This window comes from Vicugna pacos, chromosome 20, assembly GCF_048564905.1.
Source record: "Vicugna pacos chromosome 20, VicPac4, whole genome shotgun sequence".
NCBI classification, from domain to species: Eukaryota; Metazoa; Chordata; class Mammalia; order Artiodactyla; family Camelidae; genus Vicugna; species Vicugna pacos.
Window position 1 is genome coordinate 20,473,808 of NC_133006.1, and position 26,093 is coordinate 20,499,900.

At 44.6% G+C, this 26,093-nt stretch overlaps 3 protein-coding genes across 10 annotated transcripts in view; 2 read left to right on the forward strand and 1 right to left on the reverse strand.

Moving 5' to 3' along the window:
- SRPK1 (SRSF protein kinase 1) overlaps window positions 1-3,317 on the forward strand; it is a 64,845-nt gene extending 61,528 nt beyond the window's left edge. Inside the window, 1 exon segment of the mRNA XM_072945142.1 lies at window positions 843-3,317. Coding sequence (XP_072801243.1) covers window positions 843-1,027 — 185 coding nt within the window. The 3' untranslated portion in view covers window positions 1,028-3,317.
- Window positions 3,318-4,710: 1,393 nt separating this feature from the next.
- The window catches only part of CLPS (colipase), a 35,373-nt gene continuing 13,990 nt past the window's right edge, over window positions 4,711-26,093 (forward strand). For 5 of the 8 annotated variants that reach the window (XM_072945143.1, XM_072945150.1, XM_072945144.1 and 2 more), the window contains exons 1-10: window positions 4,711-4,822; window positions 5,903-6,115; window positions 8,900-9,044; window positions 12,988-13,088; window positions 13,691-13,772; window positions 14,165-14,806; window positions 17,873-19,555; window positions 21,481-21,565; window positions 24,368-24,466; window positions 25,565-25,687. In XM_072945143.1, the coding sequence (XP_072801244.1) occupies window positions 21,545-21,565; window positions 24,368-24,466; window positions 25,565-25,687 (243 nt within the window). In that variant the 5' untranslated portion in view covers window positions 4,711-4,822; window positions 5,903-6,115; window positions 8,900-9,044; ... (3 more) ...; window positions 17,873-19,555; window positions 21,481-21,544. Of the gene's footprint in view, window positions 4,823-5,902; window positions 6,116-8,899; window positions 9,045-11,281; window positions 13,089-13,690; window positions 13,773-14,164; window positions 14,807-17,872; window positions 19,556-21,480; window positions 21,566-24,351; window positions 24,467-25,564; window positions 25,688-26,093 lie in introns of those variants that run through there. The other 3 variants (XM_072945149.1, XM_072945145.1, XM_072945147.1) reach the window with 3 other exon arrangements.
- On the reverse strand, window positions 8,996-15,210 carry LHFPL5 (LHFPL tetraspan subfamily member 5). Its single transcript, XM_006202076.4, has 3 exons — window positions 14,493-15,210; window positions 9,386-9,622; window positions 8,996-9,024 (listed from the first exon to the last, which is right to left on the reverse strand). The coding sequence occupies exons 1-3, from the start codon at window positions 14,902-14,904 to the stop codon at window positions 9,014-9,016; spliced, it is 660 nt and encodes a 219-aa protein (XP_006202138.1). The 5' UTR covers window positions 14,905-15,210; the 3' UTR covers window positions 8,996-9,013.

Below are 26,093 nucleotides of genomic sequence, written 5' to 3' on the forward strand. Positions count from 1 at the left end.
AGAAAAATCATTTTTCTCAACACTTGATGGCAACCATCCTCAGAAACATTTGTTAATGTTTCTGTTTGGAGCAGGAAAATGGTAAAGTGTTTCATAAAAGTTCTTTCTTTTGTGCAAAGTCAGACTAATGGCGTGTGTGTACCAAATAGGTAATTAAATAGGCACTCACTGCCCACAGAAGAGACTTCAAATAAGTGTCATGTAAGAAAAAAATTTTAAAGCAGCATTTACTTTAATAAGTCATTGATAATTGAGTGTGGTTTTTTTTTTTAATTATCACTTCAGGAAGGCAAAAATTAGGCTGACATTCCAGAATACTAAAGTGTGATTGCAGCTGTATCCAAAAGCTTATTTGTTCTTTTAGTTTTCTTGCTTTTATACATGTTCCACGTGGTTTTAGCTCTTAAATTACTGCTTTATTTTGAAGCAGTATTTATTAGATGATCAAGCACCAAAAAAGAGTACAAGCAAATTATTCTTGGTTATGTAGAGATAAGTTGCCCCTGAGGCACTATATGAGGCCATGCTGAGTTTATAGACATTTAATACTCATTTTAGTGAATACCTTGTTCCTGATACACCTGCCCAATTTGGGACAAAAAAATCCTGGAATGGTGGGGCAAAAAATTATTTAAAATTTTTAGGCCCTAATGAAAAATAGAGACACTTTGTTCCAAGGAATGCATTAGAGAAGAGAGGTCTTTTGTGAATGGAGAAGGATTAGATTCTGATGGCAAAATTTGATTCTTTATAGACTCCCTGGATTAGTTCCTGGATTTCTACAAAAGGGTCTTGTCACTTGTCAATGTTGGTCAGTTTCTTTTGTACTGTCTTTACCCTAGGTGACCTGAAACACATCACGAAGCTGAAACCCTGGGGCCTTTTTGAGGTTCTAGTGGAGAAATATGAATGGTCTCAGGAAGAGGCAGCTGGCTTCACGGATTTCTTACTGCCAATGTTGGAGCTGATCCCCGAGAAGAGAGCCACTGCTGCCGATTGTCTCCGGCACCCTTGGCTCAATTCCTAAGCCCCAGCCCAGCACCACAGCAGAGGTGACATGCTGGCCCTCCGCCCCTCCCTTTCAAGCATTTCCCTCTTCCCTTTTCAGGGTGACGCTCTTTGTTCAAGGGTTTCTAGGGTTGGTTTTTTTGTTTGTGTTTTTTTTTTTAATCCAACATGTTCATTTGGGTTTGCTTGCTTGACCCTATGGATATCCACACAGCCATTGGGCATCATAGGTGAATTTGGCCTTGATTGGGATCTGCCAAAGACTAATGGACTAAAATGTGAAACAGCCTCTTGCCCAGTACCCTTGTTTTTCCATTAGAACATCCTTTAAATTATAAGCATCCTATTTAAAAAGAGCTATGAAGATGTATGAGCGCATCCTTTTATTCACTGACTCTAAGAGTCAAATTTTCTAGTGCATTTCCTGTTGCCAGCATGAGGTTGAGAAGGGGAAAGGATGTTACTTCAGCAGAGACATTAAACTGGCTGTATCCAGGCTGCATCATCTTCCTGGATTGTTTCTGTTGTTCTGTATGTTCACATTTTTTCCTGCGACTTTTAAGCTACTCTCGTTTGTAAATGAGCTATATAAACACCAAATTTGGGTACCCTTTTATCACTGTTCAAAGCACTGTCAAATTTCTTTCATCCTTTAATCTAAGATCCTCGAATCTTCAGTCTGATTTTTGATGGAAACAAAAATGGAACCATTGGCTAGTAATTTCTTCAGAACCACATATATTCTGCAAACTGTCCTTTCCTACATGTCTTCTATAGCCCAGCAACAAAGTTACTTTGATTGGCTGTTTGTTTTGTTTTTTGTTTTTTTAATCCCTGGCTGGCACTTTACTCATTGCACTTGAGTTTATTGCCCTCTAACTAAAGAGTTCAGGATGTCTCTAGAAAGGAGATCTGGGTTTCAGAGATTTCCCATCTGAGGAGAAACTGTCCTAGTGTTCTTGATTCTCTTCCAAACAATCCCCAAGTTTTATTTACAGCTTTTTCTTTGCCTTGTCCAGAATTTAGCCTTGAAGCCATTTTCCCCTGTGGCTTTGCCATTCTCATTTTCTCAGAGGCTTCAGGTCATAAATGAAATCCCAGGACATAAGAACCAGGGGGAGGGATGGGATGGCACTTTTTTCATTGTTGTTTATCTTGAGGGCTTTTTTCTTTTCTTTTTTTAAATTGGTTTAGGATTAGCCATTCTCTGCTGCTATTTCCTTATATAATGTAAGTTTTTAACTGTAATTTTGAAATGATTGAAATGTATTTGAGGCTTTTTTTTTTTTTAATGAGGAAAGACTTTGTGAATTTTATTTTAGGATGGGCCTCTCCTAGACTTGCCCTAGACATTACATATTCCTCAAGTCATATTGAAAAGCAAAAGAGGGGTAGGATTGGGGTCACAGCTGCTTGTTCAGCACGGACCAAGTGGGCCTTGGGGATTACAGTGTTCTCCGGAAGCGGCTACAGGACTGATTTACAGAAAGCCAAGGCAGTGCAACTTGAGGCTCTACTTGCGAAGCACCAAGGAGACTGTTGGGTAGCCAACTTCCACACAGGAAATTGGATCTAGATTCTGTCATTTATCTACCAACAATGGCAAAGGAAAAAGTGGTGCAATTATGCAATCCATTAAATTCATAAACATATTGCCCTGAATAACTGGCCAGCCATTCACCGGATCCTTGATGAGTAGTCCTGAAATCAGACATGTTCCTGTAGAAAGAATTTTTAATGAGGCTGTCTATGCACCTATCAAGAATAAATAGAATAGATTGTATCAAACAACGGCAGGGAAAATCCTTCAGCAATTCCAATCCATCCATCTAAACCCAAAAGTTGGGTTTTCAGCGATATATACACCTAAAGCAATAGCAGACTAGAACTGAATTATTTTCTACACTGTAAAATCACAACTGTGGAATTACAGGAATTCTGGCAATGATACTAAGGTGAAATAACCAAAACACATACAAATAGAAGGCCTCATTTTAACAACTGACAAGAAATTTTAATAAGAGAGAACCTGTAACTTCCTTTTGGACACCAAATAAGGGCTTTTTCCGCTATCACTTAAGGAGCCAGATGAATTAGAAGCTGTAGAAAAGGCAGCTGTAGAATTTGATCTTCCATGTACCTTTACTGAACTTAATAATATTGTCAAATTGCCATGATCACACTAAAGGATTTCTACTTGCTGTCAGTAAAAAATAACCCCGAATACATTTTTATTCTTTCTACTGGATGCATTCATTGTCTGTTTTCTTTGTAAATGCAGTACAATAAACAAATTATTTAATAACCTACATGTTTCCAGAAGATTTCTGTTCATTTGTTGCCCACGTTGATCTGACCCAGCTTTAGAATGGAGGAAAGGATTAGTTGAGTTGCTTTTTGAATTTAAATATGCCATAAAAGTGTGTAACTTAAACATGCGCCATTTTGTGGGGTTTGCAGCTTTGCTTCTCTTTAAACTTGTGGTGGGGTGGGATTAATAAAAGTACATTTTGGAAAACATTCCCTACATTCAATACCATTGTCCCTGAATATTTGTAGTAGAGTTTTTTGTTTTTACCTCCCCACAAAGTGCAAAATGTCAAAAATTTGTGAACTCTAAGGCGCTGGCATGATGACCTCTCTTATACACAGGTTTTCATATACTTGTCTGACTCACTTCTTAGGATAAATTCTTAAAAATAGAATGTCTGAGCCAGAGAGTAAGCACGTTTTTAAGGCTTTTTAATAAATGTTGTGTAACTTATGTGGAGAACAGTTGGACTGTTTTCCTGTGACCAAGTGTTTGAATGGGCCTGTTGTTCCTAGTAGCCAGTTTGATTGCCAAAAAAAGGGAGTGTCTTGTTTTAATTTACATATTGGATGACTAGTGAAGTCAGAAACTTGTTTCATGGGTTTTGAAATTGGCCATTTGTATTTTTTGGTTATTTGCTTACATTACCCAGCTTGCTTTTGGCAAGCTTCTCTATTTGATGATTTGGTAAGCATGTGTTATATATTAAAGGTAAGGCATTTTTGTCATTTTTCCATCACTTTTATTTATGGTATTTTTAATGTAACTCATTGAAAGTCCTTCCCCACCCCTGAACTATATAAACTGTAAACTGTTTTGTTTTAATTGAGCTGTTCTTAAAACATACGTAGTGTGTTCATATGGTAGTGTTGACCAGGATCTAACCTGTTTTAAAAAAAAGAAAATTGAAGTTCATCAACTTCAGATTAGCCAATCTAGCCAGTCCTTCTAAGCTGTGGTGGTAAATGTATTGACCTAGAACTCTGAAGGTTTTGGAGAACTTAAATTCTAGAAGAGCTTGTAGCTATGTCAAAAGAACCATCAAACTGAGGTGGAGTTACAGCTCTACCTTTTAAGTTTTCATTTGCCCTAAATGTCCACAGGGAAACCATTAATTAATTTAAAACTACCTGAATGATACACATTTATCTTTTAAGTTGCACAAATATTAATCCAAGTCCTTGTGATGTTAGAAATAGTTTAAAAAAAATTTGAGATCATGTTGTGTTTACAAGTTTTAACTGAGCAAGTTTACATTAGTGCCTAGTTCTATTACTGACTTCCTTATAAAGGGGTGAGGGTTTCTAATACATAGATAATCAGTCTGATTTTATATCCTTCTAAGTTCACTTTTCTGCCATAATCTTCTCTTTTGTCCTTATTCCAGATCCTGGTTTTGCCTATTTTAATACAATAACAAGCCTTGCCCTCCAGTTGGCAGAGCTGGACTGTATTACAGAACTACATCAGCTGCCTGCTTTTTGAGCTATATTCTTAGAAGTTGTATCCTTAAGACATTACGGTGGTTGCTTTGGATTTACTAAATGTAGGGGAGAGTATGGTCAGGGTTGGAAATTAGTGGACCCTACCATAGATCACTGAGGTGAAATAGCAGAAGCAGGATGAGCTTGAGGGTTTGGGCCCTTCATCTTTGGCAGCGTTATTACAAAACATGTGTCCATCAGCATGTACACTTACTAGAATCTAATCTTTGTTTCAGTAAAGCATTCTGGTAAATGTCCGTTTCAGCAGAAAATTAATTACGAATAACTGTGAGAAACAACTGAGGACCCCAATAGTTCCCACCTCCTGGTATTCACATACTTGTACAACTCCATCACCTTGAATGTGGGCTGGACTTTGCGACTGTTCTAATAATCAGATGAAGGCAACAGTAACAGAATATCACTTCTGAGATGGGGTTACAAAGGGGCTGTGGCTTCTGTCTGTGCACCCTCTCTTGCTCTGTCTTGGAACCTTTGCTCTGAGGAAGTGAGCTGCCATGTGAGTATCCCTGAGAGGCCCTCAGCCAGCAAGGAACTCGGGCCTTTGTTCCAACAACCTGTGAGAAGTTGAATCCTGCAGACAACCACTGAGTTTGGAAGCAGATCCAAACACATTAACTGCAGCCCTGTGAGAAACCTTGAGGCAAGGACACTTAGCTGATCTTTGCCAATTCCTAACCCACAGAAACTGAAATGCTGTTTTAAGCCACTGAGTTCTGGAGTAATTTGTTATGTAGCAACAGGTAACTAATACAGAGATGTAAGATAATGAAAGCAATTAGGATGTCCTTCCAGTTTGCGTAAAATGAATGATAAGACCTTCCTCTCAACCTGCTCAGGGCTAGTCATTGTTGGTGAAGTTTAAGCATCACAACCATCCCTATGCCCCAGCCCAAGGCAGAAGGATTAAGTCAACTTGGTTAGAGGAGTGCTGGTTTTATTGATTTTCTGTATACTTTCAAAGATGAGATTTGAGGTGCCTTTAAGAATTTAAAGATAGAGCCACTTGAAAAGAGCTGATAAACAGTATAATCAAAAATCATTTATTGGAGAGGTTGAGTTCTGAGTTTCCTTGAAGATGAAGCATAAGATGAAATGCTGAGCCATGCGATTCAAACAGATTTGCGGATCTTCCCCAGCACTGGTCGTTGGTAAACATCAACTCCTGCTTTGATGAAACTCGCTGTTCTTGGCAAGAACAAGGTGTGAGCTATTGGCAGATGCATTTTAAGCCCCCCAGAAGCTTCTGTGGATCACCATGGTTGCCATTTCAGTGAGAAATACTTTGAAGGTAAGGAGACTAAGAAATTTTTCTTTTGTCTTTTATAAGAAGTAAAATTAAGAGAAATAACTAAACAAATATAGCTAGAAAAATCACTAAGCTATGGAATTTGCCAAATTCTGTTGTTCATCAAGCTTGCATAAAGTAGATGCCTGATTAAAATATCAGTACAAGAAAATATGAATGTGATCATTCTTAAATCCCATTCTAATATTTCCCATCACCAACAACTGGGACAAATGCTCAGATGCTCATTCCTAGCCCATCTGAACTGGAGAAGAAACACTGCACTGACTGGGCAGGTTGTCAGCATGCATTGGTTAAAAAGCATGCCCTGCAGCCCAGAAGAAAACTGTTCCCCATGTCGCTGCTGCTTGATGAAGCAATGACAAGGTCCATTAGTTTTGTTCAGTATTTACCTGCTTTCCACCTGTGAGAGCACAGCACCCACATCTCTTTACTGAAGAAATGGACAAAGATCAGGAAAAAACACCTATTCTTCCTGGATCATTCACTGCAGATAATCAACAAAACCTTGTTTCTAGGCACCAACCTCCAGGCAGAGAACAGCCTGAGTAACTTATCTTTGTCTTGGCATTTACTATAATGAAATATTACCAAAACTGAGTTCCACTCTGGAGGCTAGTGAAAGGTTCACCATTTAATGTACCAAATCCAATTTTTTTTTTTACAAAAAACATCATCTGTTACTATAACAAATTATTTGCCATAAGTAACAACTTTCTGAAGTTGGTAGCCAGTTGTGATTGGGTCAGAGTGAGCATATGAAGAGATGTGATTTTTGGTTCCAAAGGGTAAAGAGGTCAATTTAGTCTGGTAAGTTTTTAGATCCCATATTCACCCAATCTTTATAAGACTTCCTGATGGGTTCAGGTTCTGGTGGCCTCTCCATTCCTTACCCGCTTCTGAGCATCAATAAGAAAACAAAACATGAGAAAGAAAAGACCCTCTAAACCTCAACCTTAAATGATCCAGCACACTTACAGCCACCTCTTCTTCACTGCCCTCATAGAGCTGAGTGGCAGTTTCTGGGTATCCTTGGTGAGTTAGGCTATCGGGAACTCAGATGTGGGAGGCCACTGGATTCGGATTCATTCCGCTCTCATTTTACAAAGAGGCCTCAAGAGGCTAAAGCAATTTCCCGCTGTGGAGGGATAAGAAGAGAACATGGATCCCCAATTAGGAGAGTTACATCCATGTCTCTGAACATCATGGATGTGGTCACTGCAGTTCTGCTTCACTGTAGTTTTCCAGATACAGTAGGAGGTCTTATCTCAGGGGACTATCAGGTTCTAATCCTATAATGAAAGGCTTCAGGATGTCCGGCCTAGAGTAGCAGACACAGGGAAGCTTGAAAGGAACAAATTTTTTATTTCTGAAGAATATGATTCCCTCACTTTCCATTGTCAGGCAACTAGATGACCTGTGGTATTTAAAAAAAAATGCAAGATAATAGAATTTGATACTTTTTGAGACAATAAGAACACCCCCATGAATGCTCACATTTTGATTCAGTTCTAATCCAGACATGCAAATTCCTCATTAGTGTATAAGGTAGTATCAATATCCCTCAAGTAAAAACTCTTAAATGTCTTTTAAGATGCAGATAAAATGTAGTGCAAGAAAAGGAAAAAAGCAGATAGATGTATAGTTACCTTTGATTCAGTAATGCTACTCCAGAATTTATCAACAGAAAGCAAAAAGTCATTATCTAGGATGGCAGTCCTAAATAGCTGTAATAACCAAGGTCTGATTTGGTGATGAAATGGTACACGAGTGCTGTGGAGTTTGTGGCTTTAAAAACTTTAATAATGAACATTGCAAAAACATGAGAAAACGTTTATACTCTAATAGTTTGCTACTCAAAGTGTAACCCCTGTCCAGCAGCCCATCACCTAGGAGCTGGTTAGAAACACAGGTCTAGCCCCACTCCAACTGAATCAGTATGAATTTCAACAAGATCCACAGGTGATTGTGCATATTAAAGCTTGACAATCATCTAATAAGTGTGTGGAGGGGCAGTACTAATTTAAAATTATCAAAAAAGTATGTCTACATGCTCAAGGACTGGGAGGTACTTAGCAAAAATTAAGATAGTTTAGATGGAGATACCCCTGCCTACCCACACAAAGTGCCTAGCCTGCTGTTAAGTCCTAGTAAGTGGCAGCTAATAGGGAGGTGTTACTGTTGCTGGATTTTCGTTTTCTTTCTTTTTCTCTCCCTTCTTTCCTTCCTTCCTTTCTTCCTAAATGTGTTCATGTTCCTCTTAAATCACATTTTGGAAACTTAAAAGACAATAAGGAAATTAATATGTTGTGTTTCCTTTTCAACCAGACCTTAAAACTGGTTAAAACGTATTTTGCTTTTTACTTCAGCTATCAGAAAACAAGGAGCTAAATTTAATACTCAATACACTAATTCTATTAGCTTAGCCTTCTGAAATATTTGTATTCTTCTCTATGACTTTTATTTTCTATATTATTAGGTTTTCTAGTATGTTTCTTACAAATCACTTAAAATTCTTCCTGAAAATAAGGGTCCAAATTACAATGACTTCTAAAAACAGTCTGTTCTCGTTTGCCAGGCTCCACAAAAAGATGAGTTTATGAAACCACCTTCCTGTTTTAAATTATTTCTTCTCTCCCTGGGCTTTTTCCACTTCCCAAAACACAAGTAAAACTGAAGGGTTCCTGTTTGCCCCTCAGTGAAATTCTCAGATGCCAGCTAGCTCCTGCCCGCCCTTCTCATTGCTCCTCTTTCTGGCCCCTACAGCCCAGCCCCATGAGTCCTGCCTGACGATTCAATAAGGAAGCAGAGAGGCCACAGCCCTTCCAAAAGCATGCAGATCACCCTCCAATGAAATTACTCACCAACGCTACAGCTGCTTCAGACTTCCTCTGCAATGAGAAAAAGACATGTATTAGCTTTAATAGTTTTTTAGTGAATTACTTAGGATTTTCCATATACAAAATCATGTCATCTGCTAATAGAGATAGTTGTACTTCTTCCTCTCCAAAGTAGATCTTTTCTTTCTTTCTCTTGCCTAACTTCCCTGGCTGTAATGTCCAATACGTTCTTCAACAGAAGTGACAAGAGCAGACATCCTTATTCCTGAGTACAACCTTGTGAAGCAGGTTTTTTTTTTTTTTCTTTTTTAATGCTGCATCTGATTGGTCTTGGTGTCCCCACCCCTGGGCCAGGGCCCAAACCTCAAGACTGGCTGTGAGGAAGCCCCACCTCCCTAGGGGAGAGAGTTACCTTTTCCATCTGCCTTATAGTCATCAGGGAGCAGCTTGTCCTGCCGGTAGCCCAGCACAAAGGCCAGGAAGGAGAGGATGAGGGCATCTCCGATGCTGAGGATGGCCAGCATGAAGGCCCAGCGGATGGTGCAGTGGCCTAGTGTGTACTTGCCGGTCTGCTCCCCACACATGCGCCGCACTTCACTTGAGTCCCAACCATCCGGGTAGACCAGGCAGCCAATCATCAGGCCTGTGGCTGAGGGAGCAGGTGGGGTACAGATGGTATCGGGCTGGATGTGCTTAGCCTGCTACCTCCCACCTCGCACTGCTGTTATCTTGTCACCTCCCTGCTTCTTGTGTTAACAGCCTTGAGAGTTACAAGGGGTAGCTCCTGCTCTGCTTGTTGAACGCAGGGGAAGACTGAGGCTGTAAGAGCTAAAGTGACTTGCCCTGGGAGCCAGTGGTCAGGGGTAGAGTCAGAGACCAGAGCTCCTCAGGCCAGGGAAGGATCTGCCGTGGCACCTACTAGGCCCTCAGCCATGCCCCTCACTTTGGGCTTGACAAGGCACTGCCTAACCTGGCTTCAAAGCCCTCCCAAAGACCAGAGGACTCATCACTTCTAACATGGGCATTCGTTCATACTCCAGCATCTCTGAAATAAGTGTAATAACAAAGCTTTAGGCTACAATTTGATTAGAAGTATTTTTCCTTTTTGTAGTACATAGAATAATGGTGTGTCCTACAATGCAGGTATCTTAGATTCAGTGAATACAGGAAGTTTTCCAGCCCCACCTCTGGCTGCTTCTTTCATGAACCTTCCATTCAGGCAAACAGTTCTCACCCCTTCCCACTACAGCACAGTACAGTTGCCCAAACGTCACTGGATTTGTTTAAAATGCTGATTCCCAGGTCAGGGTTGGGCTCAGGTATCCCTGTTTTTAAAAGCATGCCTCTGGGTGATTTTCTCAATAAGAGAAGCTGAGACCACTGGAGTAGGCTGCCTGGATCTGAAGCCCAGCTTTTTGCTAACTAGCTGTGTGACTCAGAGCAAGCTGCTTAAGCCTTTTTTTTTTTCTTCAGTTTCTTCATCTGTAAAAAAGGGATAATAGTATCTACCTGTTTGGACTGCAGTGAATTTTAAGCGAGTTAATACTGGAAAAGTGCTCAGAACAATGCCTGGCACACATTTGGCATTTCATGAGTGTTAGCTATTATCCCACACTGTGCTTTCACTGATTTAGTATTTCCAGCCAAAAATTTCCTCACCTTGCCCCCACTTCACCCATGCCCTCCCACCAAACCACCATCTCACCTTAGCTGCCCAGACAGGTGATATAATCCTGGGATGTGACCAGGGCAACCTCAAGGACAACCACCAGGCAGGCAAGGAATGCCTTCTCTTATCTGTGTGGCTTTCCACCCCCAGCCCTCCCTCCAGAGGCTCTTTAGTCCCAAGGCTGTGTCCTACCCAGCAGCCCTGTGGAGAAGCACCTCGCAGGACCCAAAGTCACTTACCTGGGACTCAGCTTGTTCTTGCAAGGAAGATCAGCAGACCAAGAAAAGCACAGCAAAGTGTAAAGATCAGGTTCCCACCTCCCCATCTAAATGTGGGTCAACTCTTCTTTGGTTTTTTCTAGGAGGAACTCATTTACATACTTTTCTTATAGATCACAAAATACTTCATGTACCGTTTTTCTCAGGATTCTGACTATAGTTCTGTGAAGTAGGCCATGTATTAATATCCCATTTTACAGGTTAGAAAACCAAGGACTCAGAGAAACCATGTGAGTTGCCTAGTCATCCAACTACAGCAGAATCAAGACCTGCACTGAAAGCTCCTGAGTTTCTCGACTTCAAAGTTAATTCCCCCAGACTCCCAGACTGATATCTCTCCAAAAAACTGAATGTATTTAATAATGACATTTCTGACTTAGTGAAACTGAGAAGCGTTTCAGGAAGCTACTTAGGGTGGAGGAGGGAGAACCTCCCAGAGCTCTTTCGTAAAACATGTGGTCTTTTCCACTTGGTGTACGACAAGTCCTCTGGTGCCTGGCATGGCCCTCTTCGCCTTCCACAGCATCTCCCTACAGGGCTCCAGGAAAGAGCCCAGGGCCTCTGATTTGGGTTGTTACTGTGGGTGCCACAGCCCCCACCCATCCACTTGGGCACAGCAGGGGACAACCCCATTGTGGTGTCTCAGGGCTCTAAGTAGAGGCCAGCATGGTATTCTCAGGTGAGTATACTTACCCTTTCTGACTTCCATACTCTCATCTGGAAGATAAGGATAATATCTGGCTCATAGCAAAGTTATGAGGATTAAGTGTGATCATGTATAGAAAATGCTCACTGCAATGTCTGGTACATGGTAAGTGGCCAGTTAACGTTAGTTAGTTGCTATTATTATTGGCAGTGAAGTCAGGTGGAAGCAACCTCAGGGGATGTGGATGTCATTACAGCTGTTCACAAATATTCCAGGTACGTAGTAGAATTTTACTTCCTAGACTCCCTCCCTTGATGTTAGGCAAGGCCATAAGACTTCCTTTGGCCAATAAAATGTTAACAGAAATGCCATGTGCATTTCCAGGCCAGAGCATTTAACTGCTGTTGGAGATGTTCCAGAGCTCCCTTTCACTCTGCAATGATGGCAGCCAGATGACAGCTGATGCTCCATCGGCCTGGCATCTAGATGAGAACAGTGAGCGCAGAGCCCCACTCTGATCTTCAGCAAGCATGTGCCGTGAAAAGAAATAAACCTTGCTTAAGCCACTAAGATTTGGGTATTGTTAGTATGACATCACCGCATCCATCCTGACTGGTAAAGATGTTTTGTGTTTTTCACGTTTACTGAGCACCTACCACGTATCAGGTACCGTGCAAGGTGTTTTTTATGCATTATATCGCCTCATTTTCACGAAAATGCTGTGATGGGAGTACTATTGCTACCTTCTACAAATGAGGATATGAAGATTCAGAGAGACAAGCAACTTGCCCCACCTGTGTTTCTAGGAGCTGGGACCCTACTCAGCCTACACTTGACATCCAGAAGCAGTTAACATTGTTAAGCCACAGCCCCACACTGTCCCATTCATCAGTCCTCTTTCCCTTCTGCTCCCTTCCCTGGTCCCAGGTTTCTTGTCAAGGTTGAGCTAACTGATTTAGGTCTTTTCAAATGGATGCATCTCCCAGCTGCAGGCTGTAGGGCACACCCCTGACTTAAGCCCTCCCTTTGGCTCATCTTCCCTTTCCCAGCACCTAAGAATGGAACATGACACCACCTTTGCTCTCTCCCAACATAAATGTTTCATGGGATGGCAACTGAGCACCTCTGCTATCAGTGTCTTCAGCTCCATGACCCAGAAAGGATCTGACTCAAATGGCCTGGTGACCCCTCCCCTACTCAAGCCCTCCCAGCACCACCTGTTCAGCAAATGGCACCTGTTGCAGAAGGTTGGGGGAGTGTGACAGTGTAGAGAATGAAAGAGGGTGGGTTGTATTTCCAGTATCCCATAGCTCTGATATGGAGGACCAGCTAGCAAGCATACCAGGGTTCATTCTGCTCCCTCTTTGTCACAAAACTGCTAAATCTTTATTCTCCCTCCTTTCTCCCCTCTGCCCGCCAAGACTTGCCTCATCCCTACCTCAGCCTCTCCATCATCATATAGAGAGACTACAGAGGAAGAGAGATGGACAGGGAATTGGGGAAGCAGCATCTCTAGAGCCAGGTGAGTAGCCTGAGTACAAGATTTGGAGTCAAAGGTTCTGTTCTTCACTACCTGTGTGTTAAAAGACAGGTTACCCACTAGGAGCTTTATGTATAAAATGGGAGGAATACCCACCTCACTGGGTCATGATGAGGCTCTGCCAGATGATACATGGGAAGTACTTTCCAAATCATCATACTTATATAAATGTGTGCCTCAGTATAAAAGGTCTTTGGAACACATCTAGTTTCCTGGAACCCACTGCCTTGATTTTCCCAGTTCCTCAATTGCCAGTTGATCTGCTATAGTCTTGACAAAATCTTTTCTTCTCTCTCGGTCCCAGATTCCTCATCTATAGTTGGCAGGGACTCTACAGCTCTCTCGGGTCCCTTCCATCTCTGACAGTCTTGAGTTTATGTGTTTGGTTGTCTGGGATTCTGATCTCTGTTCCATTCCCCCTGTTAAATATGACACTGCTTCTCATTCTGACTAATGATGTCCAGATGGTTTCATGCTAGTCTGCAGTCCTCAGAACTGCTCCTAGACATCTCCCTAGTATGAACAGGGGTGGGGAGGGACCAAGGGCTGCAAGACAGTCTTAGGCATCTCTTTCTGGGCTTTAGAGGAGAGCAGGACCAGCTGGCTCAAGGACTGAGAGGCCTTCCTGGGACAGGGGCAGGAAGACTTTGCCCCTGGACACCACAGGTAGGCACCTACCCCACACAGTTTTAAAAGGCCCTAATCCCTCCCCCCCATCACAAAATATCACTCCCATTTGCTGCCTCAAGCATGGAATCCTATAATTAGGGAACAAAGACTTTCAGTCCACTATGAAACAGGAAACATGCAAGTTTCCATGGGAGAGGTCACACCCGGCATAATACTCCAAATCAATGATGGACTTTAGAATCTCTCTGAGAACAGGCTGGGGTGGGAGGGAAGATCTGGGGATACATGAAGGAGAAATAATGCCCAGAAGTAGGAGATGGGGTCATGTAAAATGTACTTGACTGGCATGACTATTTTGCCCTGGGATGGGGAGGAGTGTCCTATTCCCACATGGCCAAAACAGAAACTTCCTTCCTTCTCCCTCTCAGAGCAACAACAACCTCTGGTGTGGTGTCCTGGGAGTCAGGATCCCTGATTTCTTCTACCAGCTGGAATGTGCTCCTAAGCAAGTCACTTCCCTTTTCTGGATCCCAGTTCCTTGTTAGCAGGATGAGAGGGTGGAACAATTTGATCTTTAAGGTTTTTTTGGTCTCAGTAATTCTACTTCTCAGAAGCATCTGCTGAGCATTGAGTAGGGCTGGGCTAAAGGAGGACAACTGAATAGGAGACTCAGCCTCCTATACAGAGGGTGGGACAGTGCAGCTGCCCTGTGGCCTGGGATGGACCCTTGCCTGCCCTCCCAGTATCCTTGCTCACCTGCAGCCAGCTGCATCCATGCACAGATCTTGTAGACAGTGGCCGTGTTGCAGACAAAGAACAGGCTGAAGCAGATGATGGAGCCAATGATGAGGAACATGGCCAAGGCCACAAAGAACATGGCAGTCTTGAAGGCTCTAGAGGGGATGGAGGAGAAGTCCAGTGGTCCGCCCTTGCAGATAAGCTCAGAGGAAAGCACGTTGCCCACGCAGTAGGAGAAAAGGCCAAAGTAGCCTGCCTGTGGTGTGTTGACGCTGTCACCAATCCAGTAGGGTTGGATGAAGAGCGCCATGACCAGCACGGAGAAGCAGATGGTAAGCGTGCCCCACATCACACCCACAGCCCTTGAGTTCCGCACATAGTTAGTATGGTAGATCTTGGCTGCCTCCTGGGCAGGCAGCAACTTCACCATGGTGAAGGCGCTGGGTCCCGGACTGGGGTTCTGGTGGGCTGGAAGTGGCTTTGCAGATGAATTGAGGCCCAGAAATAGGTCACCCCTCAGCTAGGTTTGGAGAGAAGGCCGAGGTCAGGGCACAAGGTGAAGCTCTAAGGTAGAGAAAAGAGGACTGATAGGACAAGGAAGATGACCTTGGCTTCTTCAGGGGAAGCTTGCTCAGGTACTTCTGCTCTAGCCCTGCTATCTCCCGTCTCCTGCCTCCTCTCAAGCCAGCCAGGGTCTCGGGCCTGCTGGCGCCGCCCTGCCCCTCCCCTCTTCCAGCTCAGAGCATCAGAGAGCTCCGCCCCCTTTGCCCGGCCTGGCTCCTCCTCCCTCCCTCCTCCGAGAGCGCTGATTTCAGCACCGCGGCCAGCGCCCCGGGACTCTGGCGGAGGAGTACGACAAGCAGCCAACCCACTCAACACACACCCCTGCCACTGGGACTCGAGACCCCTCTTCACCCTCCTGAGCGGGGATAACAAGAATTGGAAGGATGGGGCTGCGGCGCTTACATTCCTCCCGCTCAGTTCCTGAGGCAAAACCACGTCCTGAGTGCAGTCCCTATTCCATCCCACCCGTCCCTGGATCCTTGGTCGCCCTCCCGGAACCTCCAATCCCGCACAGCCATCCAGGTCACTGGTTTCTTGTCCTGATCATTCAGTCAACAATTACTAAGAGGCTACTATGTACTACGCACTGTTGGAGGATAACTCCCTCAAGCAAGAACCACAGAACAAAAAGGGCAGGGCCCCTGCTCTTAAGGACAGTGAGATATTTACATAAATGGATGGATGGATGGGTAGGTAGGTAGGTAGGTAGATAGATAGATAGACAGATAATTTGCAATGAAGACTGATGGTGTGATAATAGAAGCAGCTGCAAACAGTAAGGAGCATTCCTTATGAGACTTCTCAGACCTTACTATCCTTTTTGTTCAGTACAATGTCTTTCTCCTCTTTATATTTTTGTTGCATATTTTCCCCTCTTTTTCAAAATGTCTATATTTTCCCTGAATTTATAGGTAAACACATGACTAGTGTAGATATATAGGAAAATTCAAGAAAGTTACATAAAAGAATAAAAATCACTCATAACACCAAACTGGGAGCTAAGGAGAAACAAAATCATTCTAAAAACATGGACTTTGGATTTAGGCAGATCTGGATTTGAATCGGCCACTTATTAGCTAAGGATTTAACCTTCCTGAGCCTCAGTTTATTCATCTATAAAATGGAGATAATAGTATCTATCATATAAGGGTTAGGTAAAATAAAGTATGTAAAATGTTTAGCCCATGGCCTCACATTAAAAAGTGCTCAAAAACGTGTATTGTTATTGTTACTGTTATTTATTATTAGTACCTCTGTTAACATTTGGAGGTATTTCCCTCCTTCTGGAAATATAGCTTTATACAGTTGGATAATAAAATATATATATTTAGTATCCAATTTTTTTTACTTAGCATCACACCACTAAAAATTTTTCCCATTACTAGCTTTTTTCAAAAACATGGTTCTAATATTTGTGTAATAATTGTTTAATCATAGTTCCCTTTGGGAGTATTTTGACAGTTTCCAGTTTTTCGCTATTTAAAAAAAAAAAACCTGCCTTTAACATACTTGTGCTGTTACTTACGGTTCCTTTTTTCTTAAATTTCTTTGATTTTGTGACCAGTCTTCACGATCAGACTGGAAGTTCATTAAGGCATGGCCTGTGTCTCCACCATCAGACTGGGAGCTTCCCCAAAGCAGGGGCTATTTGTTTCCACATTCAGAAAAGGCCCTAACCTGGGATCAAACTCTTAGGGGCTGGTGGACACCCTTTGTTGGCCTGAACAGCAGAGCTTCCCTCATCTCTGAGAGCAACCCTTCCTGCTTTCTAAGGTTCTAGTGGGAACAGCTAATCACAGGGGACACAGACCCTAGAGACAGGGCTGGGCGGGTGACCCAAGGTAGGCCATCAGTCCTCCCTAAGGAATCTGAATTGGTGGTGGATTGACATGAGGTAAAAAGGTGTTGTTTTGTCAGGCCTTGGCAACATCCTTAGGAGACATTTGTGAACAAGGAGCTTCAGAGCCACCCTAATTCCTGCCCTGCCTAAGACAGATGGTCCTGTTCCTTCTTCAGCTGGTGATCCACCCAGTATTTTTCCATTTCCTTCCTTTTTGCTTTCATTAGCCAGAGTAGGTTTTGGCTCTTGGCACAAAAGAGCCCTAACCTGATCTAAATATTAGCACCAGAAAGAGGGTTTCAGGCCCAGGCTTCAGGGAAAAGGCTCTAGATTCCTGATTATGTCTGGAATTGGGAAAACAGCAGCCCATGATACATAGAAGAGAAACAGCTAGTCAAATGATCATCTTCAAACACTATGGATCACGTGCCCTCTGAAAGTCAAGTTCTGGGGGAAATGAGTAGCTTTGGTCACAGACAGATTGAAAGAGAATGAAGAAATCAAGAACACAGTGTAGGGTGGCTGCTTATAACAGCAATGAATAAAGTCAAGCAAGACAAGCTAAATTGTCTAGTTATTGATTCAAGGAATAAAATGAATTTCAAGACCTTTATGTGCTATGGTTCAAAAAATCTGTTAAGTCTTGTTGCTAGAGAACATAAGTCCATTAAAATAAGATTCAGGGAATACAAGAGGACTGAACTGCAAGGCTTTGAACCCATCCCATGTTCCTGAATGGTTAGACCAAATCACCTCAGGAACTGGTAGAATCCCTCACCTTGGCCCCGTGACCTTGAGCTAAAGATTAATAAACTGTAAGAGCTAAGTCAGTGCCCCTGGTGCTCCCTCTCATTCTCCAAAAAATAAATCAAAAGCAGTATTATATCCCCAGGGGAGCAGTAGAAATCAGTAACTATCAATGATTTGAATGATGCAGGGGTTGTGATTCCTGTCTCTAGTGGACATTTGCCACTTTGTTTGTTTTTGTTTTTAGCTGACCAACATCCTAACTTGTGGGCTGATACCCAGCTGTGTGAGTTCCTGAGGGGAAGTTGGGCCTCTTGTCTCACTGTGGAAGAGAAGCCCCTTCCTCTACCTGCTCTACAGAGAATTCTCAAGGCACCAAGTGTCAGTGGACTGCTGTAGTCATGACACCTCAACTCAGGATGGCTCTGAGGACAGCATGGAAGGGAAATTTTCATGGAAGGTAGAACTTCAGGTGCTATAACTATCTACCCCCAAAAGATCTACATCCTAAGCCCCAGAACCTGTGAATATTGTCTGATTTGGAAAAGGGTTCTTTGCATATATAATTAAATTGAGGATTTTGAGAAAAGGAGATCCTACCAGATTATCTGGGCATGTCCTAAATCCAATGACAAGTGTCCCTCTAAGAGACACACAGAGGAGAAGACAAGAAGAAAATGTGACGTGATCATGGAGGCAGAGACTGGAATGATATGGCCACAGCCAAGGAAGCTGGCAACTACCAGAGGCTAAAAAAAAGTGGGGAATGGATTCTCCCCTAGAGCCTCTGTAGGGAGTGCAGCCCTGCTGACACCTTGATTTCAACTTCTGGCCACCAGTATTGTAAGAGAACAAATTTCTGTTGTTTCAAGCCACTATGTTTGTAATAATTTGTTATGGCAGCCTCAGGACGTATAGTACCTCTCCTGTAAGGAGAGAGGGCCTACAATACAGATGAACACCACTTCATGGGCAGCAGCTAATGGACCAGCCAGGTGGTCATCATCTTGGACAGAGTAAATATGGAGAGTTAGTAAAAGTTTGGGGAAGGGGAGCCCTCAGAATAGGGGCAAAACCAGAGAGTATTTGGGTTTGATGAGAATGTATTCCAGAGACTTGCTGCTGCAGAGGCTTTTAACATCCGTTGGAGATGATGACTCACTCTATGAATGCTAGCCAGACTCCTTCCTCTGCACATCCACCCCAATCCCACCGTGCATTGGCTCAAAGACCCATAACAAGATGTCCATGGTGGGACAGGTGGACACTGTGGATGGATCTTCCATCCAAGCTTATACAGCCAGTCATTACTGGCTCCCAACAATATCAACCATCTTTGAGCTCCCTGGTATGACATCTGTAACTCTCGAAACTGAATAATAAGACAACAAAGAACCCAATTAAAGATTGGATGGCAAAAGATTCAAACAAACACTTCAGCAAAGAAGACATATGGATGGTAATTAAGCAAGCGGAGAAAAGCTCAACATCACCAGTGAGGAAGGAAATGCAAATTAAACCACAAGGACATACCATTACACACCTGTTGGAAAGGCTCAGTTAAAAAATGAAAAACCAAAGAAACTGACAATGTCAAGTACTGGTGAGGATGTGCAGCAACTGAAACTTTTATACATTGCTGGTGGAAATGCATTTTGGTTCAGCCACTTTGGAAAACAGTTTGATATATCATCGAAATCAAAACACACATTTGCCATGAGACTCAGCCATCACACTCCTGCGTATTTGTCTCAGAGAAATGAAAACTTGTGTTTTCCCACACAAAAAAACTTGTACACGAACATGTGTGGCAGCTTTATCCATAACTGCCCAAAACTTTTCAGAAATAACCCAGATGTCCTTCAGGTAGAGAATGGATAAACACACTGTGCTTCCACCCCGACAACAGACAACCACTCAGCAATGAAAAGTAAGTAGCTATTGAATCCTGCAACAATGTGCATGAATCTCAAATGTGTTATGCTAGGTAATAGAAGCCAGATACCCCATCCAAAAAGAAAAAGTATATGCTGTGTGATTTCATCTATATTACATATGGAAAAGGCAAAATTATAGGGAAGCAACCCAGATTTGTGGTTGCTAGGATCTAGTGGTGGGGTTGATTACAAAGAAGCTGTATAGGAAGTTTTTTAGGGTGATGGAAGCATTCTGTATCTTGGTTGGAGTGGTGGTTCCATGACATATACATTTGTCAAAACTTATGGAACTGTATACTATAAAGGGTAAACTTTTCTCTGTCAATTATGATTTGATTTTTCAAAGGAGGAATTACTCATGTTGATAGGATGCCAAATCCTGACTGTCCAGGGGTTCTCTCCTCTAACATACAGAGGGAGCAGAGAAGTATGTGTAGTAGTTAGGAAATGCCTGGGCTGCTTCTTGCTACTGCCATGTCCAGTGTAAAAATTAATGAAAGGAAGAAACAAATTAAGGCTTCAGTAATCCAACACAAGGGCAGACACATGAAGGGCCTAGATATCTCAGGAATAGAAAGTCTGGGTCACTGTACAGCATAAAGAGCCCTGATCAGCAGGGATGCTGGCTGAGAGCAAAAGGAGCAGGATGGGAATGAAGGGTGAAAGTCCTAAGTACTATCTACAGCCAAGTGGTGTCTGCAGAAAGGACTATATTATCTACCTGGATGTTCATCCTTGCCATGTCATGTATACATTTATATACCTTACTCTTACCTTTCTTCTTTGATGGTGGCTAACTTTACAAGTTAGCCCCTAAGCTGCAGAATACTGAGATGTGATCGTGACCAAACTAAAAGAGGAGTGACATCATACAGATATCCTGAACTTAATGCTGGGGTGATAACTGACTTTGGACCATCTCCCTAGGGTTTTGATCTTAAGGGACAGTTGTGATGTGTTTGAAGGGAACACTGGCAAGGAGTAGGGATTATAAATAGGAGAGAAGAAGAGTTCATGTGGTTGTTGACCAGCTGAAGGGAGGGACTAAGAGGACAGAGCCCAAATTTCACCAGGACCAGAAGGATGCAGTGGGACAAGAGGTGTCCTCACAGCAGCCATCGAGGGCCCAGAGGATCACAGAGACCTCTCCCCTGCTTCCTGAAGACACATACGCTTCATCCTACACTCAATCCAACTTGGTCAGGAGAACGGGGTGGTGAGAGGGATCCTAAAGGCTGAGTATTGAATTAAAAAAGACTGGGTAACCTGAAAGTCACTGTATGCCTCAATTTCAACTGCCACATAAACTAGACAGTCAGAGAAAATTTTAAAGTTACAGTTATTGCACATCTCAATTGTAATTTGAGCCTACTTCTTGGGGAATAAAGGTTATCTGTGGGCTGGGCAGCCACAGTGGAATGGAGGGGGTATCTATGGTTCTTGAATCCAAAATCCTTCTGCTTTCTTTTGTGACAAAAAGCTTCTCTCTACTTGGTCAACTGCCCCTCCCCTTTCCACAAGGCCCAGGTGAGGCTGTCTCCTTAGGGCTCTGCCCAGTGTGGATCATGGGTAGGGGCTGGGGAACCCAAACTAAGAGAACCTGAGACTCTTGATGGGGAATTTGAATCTTGAGTGACTCCCTGTCTGCTCCCTGAGCTGACTCCAGGGTTGTCACACATCTGACCTTGACCCAGAGCTGTGGGCCCCTTCCCAGAACTGAGATGTCTGTGTCTGAGGCTTAAGCAAAAGGAATGTGTTATAGAGGAGTTTCAGGTACCACAGGGGCAGGAATGCAGCAGTCATGGGAAGGGTGTGTAGGGTGTGTGTGTAACCAGGACCTGGAAATCCATCAGAAGTCAGAGCATGGCTGCTGCTGCTTCTTCCTAAAAGGCTAATCGATTCTTTCTCGCCTCTGCAGACCAGCTTTCTCCAGTTCTTCATCAGCACATCAGAAAACTGCCTTCCTGGGCTTCTATAGTTCCATGTTTCAGATCAGCTTGAAGGTGAGCTGCTGGGCACAAGCCTACACAAGCCTGTCTAGAACAGACCAGACACAGTTCTAAATGCCTCAGAAATACTTGTCCCCCAAGAGAGGGCTTTGGGTCATTCCCATCCGTTGTCCAGTCCACTGAGTTGGGGAGCAAAGACAGCCTCATTTACTAATGTGGCTGCCAGAGGCACACCCTTGTGTCTGGGGTAGATCTTGGAGAACGTAGTCCGGGGGGACACCCAAGAGGAGTTTGGCACGTCTCTGGGTCTACAGCTACTGTGTCACTAGGAGGCATGACACCACCCAACCCCCACCATCCCAGGTGGTAGGACTTGACCAGGGAGAATTTTGCTCCATTTTTGTTTTTTAATTGAGGTACAGTACCTATATTACATATGGTAAAATACTCAGATCTTAAGTGCACGGCTAGATGGATTTTTTACATATGTGTTACTAACACCCCAGATCAAGATTTAGAACAATCCCAACACACTGGAAGGCTCCCTCCTTCCTGCCCCCTCCCAGTGAGTATTCCTCCCAGGGGTAAACCCTGCACATTTTTACCACCATAGATTAGTTTTACCTCATCTTGTACTTCATGTAGATGGAATCACACAGTCTGCATTCTTTTGCCTGTGGCTTTTCTCTCTCAAAACTATGCTTGTGAGATTAACCTATATGATTTCATGTGGGAACCAGAACTCGGTTCTTTTTTGAGGGGGGAAAACCCAAAGCAAAAGATGCTTTAGATTGGAGAAGGGGTGATTAGATCTTACGAGGTTTGGGCACAAAAAGTCCTTAATAATTACCCGCTGCTTACATTTTGGAAGCACAAACAATGGCAAAGTTCTCTTTGCTTTACTCTTCATTTGTAAGGGGAAAATCTCTATTCTTTCTTCTCTGGGAGGTTAGCTGTGACCAGCTGGAGATAGTAGGATCGAAGCATTTTTCATAGCTTCATTCACAGATAGAAACAGCTCCTGCAGTTCCAATGCCTCCCTGGCCTCCTGGCCTTGGCTTGGGAGAAGGGAACCGTAATTACCCTCCCTGTGGCTCTGCTCACAGGAGTACTGGGCTGGAGTGGGGGTAGGGAGAGAAGGAGGGGCCAGGACAGGTTCATGGGCAAAAGGGGTTTTAAACACTGAGTTCCATAAAAATAAGAGAGGATAGTGTTCCTTTAATCAACAGCATTTCTATGTCTCTGGAATTGGGTAGGTTTCTCTCATTTTGAGAGTCTCCTGGCTGGTTCCTCCAACTGCTCCCCTCCTCTCCCCTCCAGCTGCTCGCCTCCAGTGGTGTAAGGGGGAGTGGCAGGGGGTGGGAGTACATGGGCTTAGCAACACTTCTATGAGGTTTCATATACATTGTCTTATTCAATCCTGACCTTACAAAGCAGGAGCCATCAGCCTCCTTGGGTAGATGAAGAAATTGAAGCTCACAGAGCTTACAGATTTATACAACAAGGTCATATGTCTGATTATGGGGAGTTTTGAGTTCAGTTTTGTCTGGATCAAGGCAGCCCAGTCTGGGGCCTCCATCCACCATCCACCTCCTGGGAGGGGGAAGGAGTCCTTTGCTGCAATGACCTGTCCTTAGGGACAGCTGCTCTGGTCCCACACCTGAGCACACGCGGGCATCTGCGCCCTTCCCAGCCTTCAGCCCCTGGGGTCTTCTGAGGCTCACTAGACCTCCTCATTCTCAGCCAGGACTAACAACTGCTCATGCTCACACGTGGCTTTGGGTAGGGTCAGTGGAAGCCTTAACTAAAGGGATGAATCTTTAAGACTGGAATTACAGATATTAAGTCAAGTAGAAAGAAAATGGGAGCGAATCCTTGGAGAAGTCACTCCTAGGGGTCCCTAAACCACCCTGGCAGGCACCCCCTGGTGGGAGGGTGGGAGGGAGGCACACCCAGGGTGAGAACACCCATCCCCTGGCCAAGGGTCGCAGAGCTAGTTAGCCCACAGGGACCTGGGCCTGCTCTCAAATCCCCAAGGGGGCCTGGGAAGATTGAGGAGTGGGGAGGCTGGGACCCCTCCTCACCTAAGCCTGATACTGCCTGATACACCTCACCTGGGTTTGGGTGGGGTCAAAAGCAGGGCCCAGGCTGGGGTAAGGCAAGAGACGAGTCTAGGATGCAAAACTGAAGGAGGTACTCACAGCCTAGGTGTGTCTCTTACCTCACCCCAGTCCCAACCCTGCCACACAGCTCAGGGCACTGGAGGCGAATAACAACAATCGTAGCAGATGGTCTAAGAGTTTTTAAAGTTTAAGCTTCCCCAGTGATTCTGGCTTCTGATCTAGAGTGACCAGACACAGTTCCAAATGCCTCAGAAATACTTGTCCTTCATAAGAACCATGTGAGATAGGTACTATTATTATCAACACTTACATACTGTCCATGGGTGCCAAGTCCTGTTCTAGGCAAGATATATAATACATATAACAATCATAAATTCACTCAACCCTCACAACTCTTATCAGTTGACAGATAAGGAAACTGAGACTCAGGCAGATAATTTGCCTAGCTAATAACTTGTACAGGGAAAAGTGTTCCAGAGTCCCCACTCTTAACCATGCTGCCATATCACCACCACCCCCCAACACACACACACACACACATACAAAGGTGCCAGATGTCTGTCTCCCAGCTACCTTATCAGGACCCCAGCCCCAGCAGATTGGCCACAGCTGGGCCTCTGCTCACGGCAGGCCCTGTGGGATTGGGAAAGTGGGTCAGATCTCTTTTATAGCCCCACCACCCTCTCTGGTTCTGCCTTTTGCCACCTGACCTGCCAGCTGCTACCTACACCAGCAGTGCCCATTCATCATGGAGAAGGTCCTTGTCCTCCTGCTGGTCGCCCTCACAGTAGCCTATGCGGTTCCCGACCCCCGGGGAATCATTATCAACCTGGTAAGAGGGTCCTCAGGGGTGGAGTTACCTGAACCCCCAGGTGGGGATTTTTTTAAGCGTGGATCTTGACCTCTGGGTAGGTCAAGATGTCCCCACCTGGGGCTGCCCCAGGGTGCTGGGGGGTGAGATGTCTCTTCCCTTACTGCCTGTGCTGCACCCCTTCCCCCGCGGGCCCTAGAAAAGGCTGATCAACATGGAGCATGCTCAGAGCAGTGGTTCCACCTGGCTGAGGAAACTATAAAAATCCAGAACCCTGGGTTTCCACCCTGGAAACCCTGGCTCAGAAAGTCCAGTCGTTTAAAAATCTTCCCCAGTGATTCTGGTTTCTGTCCTAGAGTGACCAGACAGTCCTAAATTCCTCAGTAATACTTATTTGGTCTTCATAAGAACCACGTGGCATAGGTACTCTTATTATCAACCCCACTTTCAAAGGAAAAGCTGACACAGAGAAAGGTTAAGTAACCTGCCTGAGGTCACACAGCTGGAAAGTCTTGAGCAGGAACTGACGCCCAGGCCGGCGGGCCCTAGAGCCTTGCTCTCACCACTGCCTCCCTGACTGTCTCTCTGCCAAGGGCAGAACCAGGAAAGCTCTTTGGGATAAGAACTCAGTTCAAAGGTTCTTAACTCAGGGTCATGCTGGGAGGGTCCAGGATCCTCCTGGGATTATTTGTAAGAGTTTGTAGAGGGGGAGGGAGGGGTTTTCCAGGGAGATGGTCCTCAACTTTCACAGGCTCCTCAAAGGATTGGGAGACCCAGGGAGGTTTGGAGACCCTGTTTGGGGCCCACATGTGCACGTTCCAGATGGGAATACTGAGCGACTCGCCCAGGCTCACCGGGGAGCTGGTAGCTCAGCCAGTACTAGAACCCAGGTGTCCTCTCCCCACCCTGGGCTGCTTCTCTGGCACCGGACTGCCTGCTTCTCACGTGGGTGGGGGGTCGGGGTGGACAGAGAGGCCCCCAGCCCCAGGGGTTGGATTCCTTCACACATGCCCCCCAGCAGGGAAGGCGCTGTAAGCCGTAGTGGGTGGTGGAGTACGGGTCTGGGTGGAAAAGAGGCCCCAGGGTGGGAATCCTGGGCTGACCGGCTGCCCTTGGCAGGATGCAGGCGAGCTCTGCCTGAACAGTGTCCAGTGCAAGAGCAAGTGCTGCCACCGTGAAACTGGCCTGAGCCTGGCCCGCTGCGCACCCAAGGCCAGCGAGAACAGCGAGTGCTCCGCTTGGGTGAGCGCCGGACATGGGCCAGGGCGGGGCGAGGGGGCGGCAGGGAGGACAGCTCAGAGGAGAGGGCCCTTGAGGCTTGGGGGTGGGGTCAGGGAGGAGCGTCAGCCTGGACATTGTTGATGAGACAAAGAGAGGGAGGTCAACAGGCTTTCCCTTTCCCATCCCATCACCTCTCTTGACCCTCACAACCATCCAGTGAGTTGGGTGGGGCTGCGATCTGTCACCCCTATTTCATGGATGGGTAAAGAGAGGCTCCCCAGAGAGATCAAGTAAGAACAAGTGAGCCACAGAGTGGAGACCAAGACCTAGGTCCTCCAGGCCCACAGCGCCCCGTAGGGAGGCGGTCAGGAGAAGCACCATCTGAAAAGAGACTATTCAGGCAGGGGCGAGTGATGCCCAAAGCAGC

What these genes read in the sequence shown, in the direction of transcription:
- LHFPL5 (XM_006202076.4), bottom strand. Translation starts at nt 14,904, where the DNA reads ATGGTGAAGTTGCTGCCTGCCCAGGAGGCAGCCAAGATCTACCATACT. An exon ending in ATGGATGCAGCTGGCTGCAG is followed by an intron (nt 9,623 to 14,492) that starts GTGAGCAAGGAT and finishes CTGCTCCCTCAG; the next exon opens with CCACAGGCCTGATGATTGGC.